Below are 9,391 nucleotides of genomic sequence, written 5' to 3' on the forward strand. Positions count from 1 at the left end.
GGGTGGACTTGGTGGTGGTTCGGGGGTGATAACAATTATCAACGTCACTCTGCTACAGACGTACTCCTTTGCCTGCCACCATGTGTGGTGAGGATGATTTACGGGCTCTTGGCTCTTGGTGTGTGCATTGTTGAGGCACAAGGTGTGGCTTTTTCGCATTAGCTTAGCGTTTCACTGCCAAACAAATGTGTTCCAAATGGTTATGGAATGGTACGCGAGGTACGTTTTTAGTCCACCAATGATACGGTACGAAGTCTTTGACGGATAGTAAAGGGAAAGCCCTTTTTCTTGGTTACTTTGCAGAAGTGAAATTCTTTTTAAAAGATTGCTCTCGACAGATAGCAATTATGGTTGTACGGAGAAGCTCATTCAAGCATTGCTGTGAAGATTCGATAAAACATAAATGAGAAATTTGCTAAATTTATGTCCAAATAATCATGATAGAATGTTTGACAAAAGGTCTCTTAATCGTCAAATGGAAATTATGATAATCAAAATGCTATTCGTTAGGCAGCTCGTAGAGCTTGAAGTACTAGCGTAAGCTTCTACTCTAACGTCTAACGGTTGCCAACCGGAGACTCGATCTCGGCAAAAATTTCTTCTAGACAAGGTTTGTGTGTGAGTTTATCTGTAAGAGAACCTTAATCAGCACTATAATATAAGAATCTTGCAAGCCATAAATATTTGCAACACACTTAAAAGTGCGAAGACAGCAATACAGCCAGGCTGTTCTTTATGAATAAAAACAAGGTGCGAAGACTCCCTTCACTAATTAGTCCATCGAAAATGCAATATTCAGAGAAAATAATCGTTGCATTTAATCTGCAACCGGATTTGCGTTTATCTGGTTTGCATATTTCGAAATTGAATCCTGTTTTCCCAGCTTGCCTTTACGCAACTGTCTCGAAATAGTGCTTTAATTTCTCCATTTTTGTCGTGGGTAATACAATAAAGTAATGAGATGTTATCCCCCAGCCTTCCGTTGTCGATAAACAGCTTATCGAATGCTTGCGTTTTACCCGCGATACCCTTCATTTCCCGGAAGCTTTCTTCAGCGCAATGCATCTTTCAGTTCACAAGTAAATTGATCTCGCACTCGAGCTTGCATTTCAACCATGCCGTGCTGTGTTGAGCAATTAAGGCCATAGTTCATGCCCTACTTCACCTGTACGCCACGCGTTGATCTAAATGGGTCAGTTACGCACCACCGCAGTTCGCGCCGATAAAAGATTTATGCTCACATAGGAACGACCTTGACGGAACGGCAGCACGAATGAATCGGCAATTAAACTCCGCAACGTCAGCAGGTTCACTCTGTAATGGTAATCGAAAATGACTGTTGTGTCATTGCTTCAGCCCCTTCGAATACATCAAACCGAAGAAAACGCTAAAGCCCCCCCTAAAGCTAAAGCTGTTGCAGTTGTGGAAAGTGGTGTCGCGAATACTTTGCCCCTTCCAGGTGGAGCTTTTCACCACAGCAAACGTGTGACGAACGGAATGGTTTATGCTTTGCATCGAACGCCACAGCACTGTCAGGTTTTGGTGCAGATGACGAAAGCAGTGCAGGTGAAAAATGAAAACATTTGAAACCCGACGCGGCTCATAACTCATCGAAAGGAAAACGCGAGGTGTGACGTTTTATCATCCGTAGCGTACAACGCGTTGGAAACAAAAAATGGCGCTAGTCTTATAGCGTTTGGTGTTGCCTAGTGTCGTCTGCTCAATTATGACGGCTTGACAAAGGTGCTAAAGCAGGGGAAATATGGAAATGGAAAAACGGCGAACCATCGTGCGAACAATGTTACTACAAAGTTACGGCTGGTGGTGTTGTTTGTGGGTGCTTGCATACAAACGCATTATGGTTGTCGTCGAGGGTTGAGCATTAAACAGAAGAACAACAAGAAGTAACACTTCAAAGCTGAAAAAAAGCCATGATTTTAGTGCATTTTTTATTCTTCAGAGACGATTTTAAAACACTATTTTTATATGTTAATGGTATTTTACTGATTGATCTAAAAAAAGCTTCATCTTCAGCTTTCACATAAAACCATCTTCACATAAAAATTGTGATCGCCGTCCAATCATCAGACATCAGCACCAACACTTGAATTAAACATGGGTCCTACAGGCTGTTTTTGTCCAATTTGATGGCCTTAAAGGACTTTACGGGCTGAGTCACCCAGTGCCATTATCATGACTTGACAAGCCCACCGGATTCGTTCGAGACTAATTCGCTAAACAATTGTAGTGGCTCTTATTTCTTTAGTTTTGACAGAGTTTCACTGACACTAACTGACTTTTGTGTTTTGAGGTTCTCATCTGTTTCATTCAGAATAATATTATCATAGTCATAGGAGAGCACTAAGATTATAAATGTCCTGCATAGTCCTACCTTCAACTACGGCCCAAAGTATAAAAGTCAAAATAAAACTTCTTCCTCCTTGACACTACAACCATGAGGGGTCTCGGCCTGCCATTTCTGTCTTCATTTGACTTGATTTTACCCGTAGCAAAGTAGTTAGTCCTGCGTACGGGGAGGTGGTCTGGGTGTTATTTGAACCCCGACCCTGTCGTGGAAAGACCGTTATCGTTTCGGCCTCCGGACCGCCCAAAAGTAAAAATAAAACTACTATTTCCGAAATGGTACAATCTGGAAGCATGGACGTCAGCCACGCCAGTCTTCTCACGGCAGGACTTGTCATATGCAGGACTAACTATCCAGTCAATAGCAGTTCAAGGTCTTTGGTAGCCCCGAATGAAATGGCAGTTGAGGTTCATCTAATTGTTACTCGTTTGTGAGTATCACCAATAGGACTTCCCTTCCCAAGAGGCCCCCCAAACTGACGAAGTCCTGAGCGACCGATACTTCCGCTCCCATATTGATCCGCCACTGTATTCAGCTATGAGTAAAACAAAGGGGAGAGTGCTAGAAATGATATGCGGATATCTCTCGAGGTTTTAGAGCTAATAAACCAGAAACAAATCGGCAACATAGCCAGGCAGTTTCTTATGGAAAAATATCAAAATAGAAAAAGTCTCTTGTCTTGTCCAGGACATTTTGATTCTTCAGTTAAATGCTGTGGCCCTTGGATCAAAGCTTTTGTTTTCCTCTTCAGATTATGAGCTATCTCCAGGAGCAAGAAGATGTTTTGATATCTAGAAGCAGTTAAATCTGGTCTTCATGATGTGCCTCACAATTATCAACATTTTTGCTCAAAGACTACATTCTTCTTACCAATAAATCTTCGCCTGAGACACCTTCACTGACTTAACCATAGTTGCTTTCAAGCAATTCCAAAGGCTTTTTTCTACCCAAAAGAACTGACGCAAAAGTTTGATGAAAAGTCAAACAGCCATTGTCGAGTGGATGGCTAGGTCACAGGATTTTCGAATCGCAGCTACGTAGTGCAAGGACGACAGAATCATATTTACACTTCAACTTGCAACAACACCAATAATTATCCAATCAAATTAAGCGAAGACCACCAAACGGCTTCAGCTACAGGTCGTTTCCCAGACAATTGTGCCCTATCATACTACATCCTCAAACTTTCTATGCATAGGTGACATTATAAACCTGTTCGGTTTTTATCCACCCGCTTCATCGTCATCGTCGTCATCGTCGTCCTCCTCCTCTTCCTCCTCGTCATCATCCTCAACAGTGTCGGGCTCACCGGCATCACACCAGAACCGTCCACAGACAACACAAACGACGTCACTGTTTTCTAGCGGAGGCTTCAACGCTCCACCCCACTACCATGGCCACCATCAGGTGAACCCACACCAACATCTACCATCACCGCACCAACAACACCACGCCACCGGTGCACCTCCTCCACCGGAGTGGGGCTTCGACGGCAATCAGCTTGGAAGCGGTTCGTCATCGTTTTCCCCAGCGAAGCCACCACTGCACGGAGGACACTCGGTGCGACCACAACCACCACCATCACACTTCGGGGGGATCGATGACAGCGATCACGATCGTCCGTTCAGCTTTGGCAATCGTCCGACGGCGGGACTGTTCGGCGGTGTTAGTCCCAGCGGTTCCGGTTCCGGTGGGCAGATACGGCCACCGTCGGCGGTGTTTGGATATCCTGCACAGGAAGACGATGGATACGGCATCGAGAACGGTACCAGAAATGTCCGCCAGTATCCCTTTTTACGTAGTGTTTCCCCCGTGCAGATTCCCCTTCTCCCTGGTTGTGGAGACCCCGTAGCGATGTGGGAAGGTTCCCCGGTCGTCAAAACGCATAGATACCGCTTCGAGTTTTTTCTTTCTTTTCGTATTCGCTTGTTATTTTATGATTTTTTAGAGTATACAATAAGACGCAGTTTGGACAAAGTGTTCAAAAACATTGCTTGGAATAGTGTCCTTTAGAGATCCTGATTCTAGTAAATCTAGTAATAGTTAAGGGCTTCAATAGAAAATGATGTTGGATTTCAAGCAATGTTTTCAACTGAGTTTTACTCTTCTCAAAAGTTTAACACAACTGCACCAACGGTTTGCGTTCTAGCACCTTCTTTAAGTGCACTGCTCAACTATTGTGCACCATCTTCACACCATTCACGCGCTTGCAGTAGTTGCTTCTGGATCCTCGAAGGTTATCTTTCTATTTGCACCAGTAATGCACAAACAATCACCTATGGAAAAGAAATTCACCAGTAGCGTTTCTTTTAGCAGTATAAAATGTAGCTGGACTAAGGAAGGACGGTTTCTGAAGAGAGCGAGCGTCCACACAAATCTAACTAATTCTCATGCTATTTCGATGTCTCTACCCGTCACAGGTTGTGGTGAGCTGTACACTCGCACTAACCGTATCGTCGGTGGTCACTCGAGTGGCTTCGGAACGCATCCTTGGCAGGCGGCCCTTATCAAGTCGGGATTTCTTACGAAGAAGCTAAGCTGCGGTGGTGCATTGGTGTCTAATCGCTGGGTCGTCACAGCTGCTCATTGCGTCGCCACGTGAGTTTTTGTTAGGAGTTTCCTTAAAAGCTTATACTAAACAAATTATGTTCTAATATTTGCAGGACACCGAACAGCAACCTCAAGGTCCGACTTGGAGAGTGGGATGTTCGAGATCAGGAAGAACGATTAACACATGAAGAGTACTCGATCGAACGGAAGGAAGTACATCCTAACTATTCCCCGAGTGATTTTCGCAATGATATAGCCTTGGTAAGGTCAAATTCCTATAAAATGTACAGTACATCAAGCTCACTCATTTCTTCTTTCTTCGTATAGGTTAAACTTGATCGTAAGGTCGTGTTCCGGCAACACATCCTACCAGTCTGCTTACCACCCAAGAGTGTGAAGCTGGTGGGCAAAATGGCAACCGTTGCTGGTTGGGGTCGAACACGGCACGGACAGAGCACAGTTCCCTCGGTGTTACAGGTACACAGCTCATACGATACGCTTCTCCCAAAACGATTTTAATACAATATTACTGATGCTACTCTTCCAAACTCTTTAACTCACAGGAAGTGGACGTTGAGGTGATACCCAACGAGCGATGTCAGCGATGGTTCCGGGCGGCCGGACGTCGTGAAACCATTCACGATGTGTTCCTGTGCGCCGGTTACAAGGAGGGAGGCCGTGACAGCTGCCAGGGAGACTCCGGCGGCCCGCTTACGCTTTCGATCGAGGGACGCAAAACGCTTATTGGCCTAGTGTCATGGGGTATCGGATGCGGTCGAGAACATCTGCCCGGAGTGTACACCAACATTCAAAAGTTTGTGCCCTGGATCGAAAAGGTGATGGGCAAGGAATATTAAGGATATCATACGTTCGCCAACAACAACGAAGACTCCACTATTCAGACATGACAACTCAACCACGATACGGGAACGCTCAAAAATGGCGCAGCAAATGCATTACATACCGGTTAGAATTTAAGCTGATATTAATTGTAAGCTGGTAGGACGGTAAGCAGAACGCAATGCGGATAGTAATTTATTGATAAATTATTTCAACACGTTTGTACATGATGCCGCGCATTGAGAAGTAATGTCGTCTTTTTTTTCAAATAAAAATTGATAACTTTAGTCAAATAAAGTAGAAACCAGAGTGGAGTTTAAAGCTCTTTGTAGTATACTGCAATATCTTGAAAGAAATTATCCGATTGATTTGTTTAAAAAAATTAAAAAGTTGCATAAGTTAACTTTTTTTTTGAAATCTGAAGTTCATCGTTTGCGTAAATCAAATGATCGTATAAAGCAGAAGTCTAAAAGAAGTTGCGAAAAACCTCTTCGGAAAAACCAGCCGTGAAACCTCTTGTAATGCCTACATTTGGCAATGCACGTTTCGGTGAAAGATTTGGGTTACGCCTGAAGTTATGCAATGCAATGCCAGAATCGATCAACCACCTAGCGGCTGTTAAATAAAGGCTGCTCCAAGGGGTATTTGCACCCCGTGAATTGCATCTGTAGTTCAGGAATAAAAAAACAAAATGGCACGTATCACATCCTGTCCCGTCAAATGTCTGAAATAAAAAGTAAAACTTTTATGTAAATAAAAGATCGAATATCAAGAACAACAGTTCTTCGTATTATACTAACATGATTTTTATTCAACGTATTTCATGTCCCAAAACCAACGAAAAGAGTGCTTTGTTTTACACGGCATAATGTCATCGGAATTTAAACTTGTATTTCTAAGGGATTTTTGTAATTTCTGTTCCTTGTTCCAAGATTTCAAAAGATACTTTTAACAGTTTTCGATGGCCTATCACCTTTAATCGGATTCAATTATATTGACAATTTTTGATTGCAATGGTAGTGGGTTATCTTCTACGCTATAAGAACCTAACCCATTTTAAAAGAATAACTCTACAATAGGTTGAACGCAACTAAACATAAGCTTCTTCCATGTGTAAACGACAATACCTAAAAATCTATTTGATCTGCGTTTTAGAAAGCGCCTAAATGTATGCTATCATGTAACACGTGTAATTTTGTACAGCGGCACGGAGCGATGGCTCATTTTTCCGTTGCATTGAGTATTTAAAATTTAATTTCTTTTTGAATATTCATAGTTTTTTCTTCTTATTCCAACATTCGACACTAATAATAATCAACAACTTCAACTTTTACATTCTTGATCAAATCTACAACTAAATTTAAATTCAAGATATAGTGTTTTATTCTATAATTTAGCATCGTTTACACCTGTATTACAAAATAACAACATACCGCAGTACAAACTAGAATGTAAAGTTTGGGTTTACCGTGTTATACTGAGCGTACCGTGTAATGTGAACGAACAAACTCAATAATAAACTACGAATACTCCAATTTCATTTTCTCAATGCTGTAAGGATCATACGTGACAATCAAACAGAAACTATGTTCAGCGATACATCGCACCATTATTATTCACAAGAAAAAATATCAAATATCACCATTTAAAAATAAATCTTCAGTCTTTGATATGAAACTCTGTAAAGCATTTTCCTTTCCATTTACTCCAACCACCACCATCCATCCATGCACAAGGTACAATTATAACTTTTCTCGCCCTTAATCTTCCCGAACCTCAATCCTGTAAACGATTTCATGCCCAACACGGGCCGGGTAGAATGCGTTAAAGAACATTTCTCGCTCATCACTCGGCGCATAGTTGGTTCGCTTTTGTTCTTCCTATCTGCCCACCGCACACACGCAACGCATTTATCCGGCCGCGTTGCGTAGGTAATCGCACGTGGAACCAAGACGCGTTTTGCGCTTCTCGGGCATTATCATCATCGTCGCTTGTCGCTGTCGACGGCGAGGAAAATTGATAGCACTGCCAATGCCAACCCGCTGCCGAGTGCGGGGACCGACTGCGACCGAACGATGATGACTGACGTTGACGTTGATGATCGTTTTAAGGTCGTTCAACTAATATGCACCATCCGGGCTGCACGCGTGCAATCGCGACAAAAACGGCGGTGAATTGTGAGGGATTGCGAGAAAGTATGTTCTATGTTGTTCTATGCTGCTATACCGAAGTGGTGTACTTGATGCAATTGTTCACAATCGACATTTAATGACTGGAAAGCATAAAGCCATAGATCCCTAGAAGTGTTATTCCAAACCGTTGTCACTATTAGATGAGAAATTTGAATTCACTAGGCAACAGACTGCACCTTAGTAAATGACTCCTTCTCAAGAAATAGGGTGTGAGCCACAAATCCACACGCAAAACAACACGTTCAGCCATCGTTATAAGCTTCTCCGTCTGCTATTTTACCATAGCGCAATTCACTCACATAAAGAGCATCGGAAAACAGTCCATCTAACATAACCACGTATGCTCGCGCTCTACTATTGCTACGCATTCCTGCCCTATTGCACTATCGTACATCGCTTGGAAAGTAGTTTCAAGCCACCCAACTTCCCAAGGGATCCTTCGAAGCGCAGGCAAAAGCAAGATGAAGTGGTCAAATTCAAAACCGACCGGGGCCGAGATCCGGAGCGTGTAAGCGTATGTATCATTTATTCATTTTTCTCCTTTTTATTAATTTATCTACAGTGACCTCCATCGTCTTGGTTCGGAAGAGTACGCTTTGTTCCAGCCCTCCAACTCCCGGTGCCACGATCCACGAGAAGCTGTACGAAGCCAGTCCGAAAAGGGAATCATTGCGCGGTAATTGCGTTTGCCTGGGCAGTGATCGATTCGGAGTTTGATTTGATTATTGCACGTTTGTAGCACGAACTTTCTGCCCTCTTTTCTGCGATGAGTCTTCATTTGCTTGCTTGTAGAAATAATAATAATAATTTTGCGCTTGAAGCTACTCACCATAAGATCGAGGATGTTCAATAAGATTTTCTTTAAAAACAATCACATGCGAATAAACTTCTCCGTGTTTTAGCAAAATCTTCTTCAAAGTGCGCACTGCTTTGCTGAATCGCGGCATCATTAAATTGCTTTGTTTGGAGACCTTTAAAGCCCCACATTAAATCCGGTCCACTCGCTTAATGAGGATAAACTGGCCCACTTGCCTGGTGCACATTCGTCAGCCCGCTCATTTAAATCGTCCCCCATCGGAACCTGATTTTTGAAGAATTGAATTATAAATCGTAGAAGAACAGTTATCGGCGCTGGGAGTGACCGAGCGCGAGTTCGAAACGAGTTTCCAGCCGGTGTCTCACCCATGCACTCGCACAATCGCACAACTCGGTTCGAGCACCAGTTCCACACCACACGACGTAATATCGAATGCATCCGGTCACTGCATCTGTATCGCTCGCTGCCGATGCTCTCAAAACCGGGCAAACTTCATACTCCGGGATTCGTCAACGTGTGAGAAGAGATCATCTTGCATCATTTGCTGCAACAGCCGCAACATCCAGGGCGCACAGGAATATGGGAGCCACACTCCGACGAGGGCAGGAAAATGGTTGCGTTAATTAG

At 43.2% G+C, this 9,391-nt stretch overlaps 1 protein-coding gene across 1 annotated transcript in view; it reads left to right on the top strand.

The window, feature by feature from the left end:
- LOC118510001 overlaps positions 1 to 6,076 on the top strand; it is a 31,996-nt gene extending 25,920 nt beyond the window's left edge. The window contains exons 9-13 of the mRNA XM_036051385.1: positions 3,564 to 4,130; positions 4,786 to 4,963; positions 5,029 to 5,176; positions 5,243 to 5,392; positions 5,479 to 6,076. Of these exons, the coding sequence (XP_035907278.1) occupies positions 3,564 to 4,130; positions 4,786 to 4,963; positions 5,029 to 5,176; positions 5,243 to 5,392; positions 5,479 to 5,772 (1,337 nt within the window). The 3' untranslated portion in view covers positions 5,773 to 6,076. The remainder of the gene's footprint in view (positions 1 to 3,563; positions 4,131 to 4,785; positions 4,964 to 5,028; positions 5,177 to 5,242; positions 5,393 to 5,478) is intronic.
- The last annotated feature ends 3,315 nt before the right edge of the window (positions 6,077 to 9,391 follow it).

This window comes from Anopheles stephensi, chromosome 3, assembly GCF_013141755.1.
Source record: "Anopheles stephensi strain Indian chromosome 3, UCI_ANSTEP_V1.0, whole genome shotgun sequence".
NCBI classification, from domain to species: domain Eukaryota; kingdom Metazoa; phylum Arthropoda; class Insecta; order Diptera; family Culicidae; genus Anopheles; species Anopheles stephensi.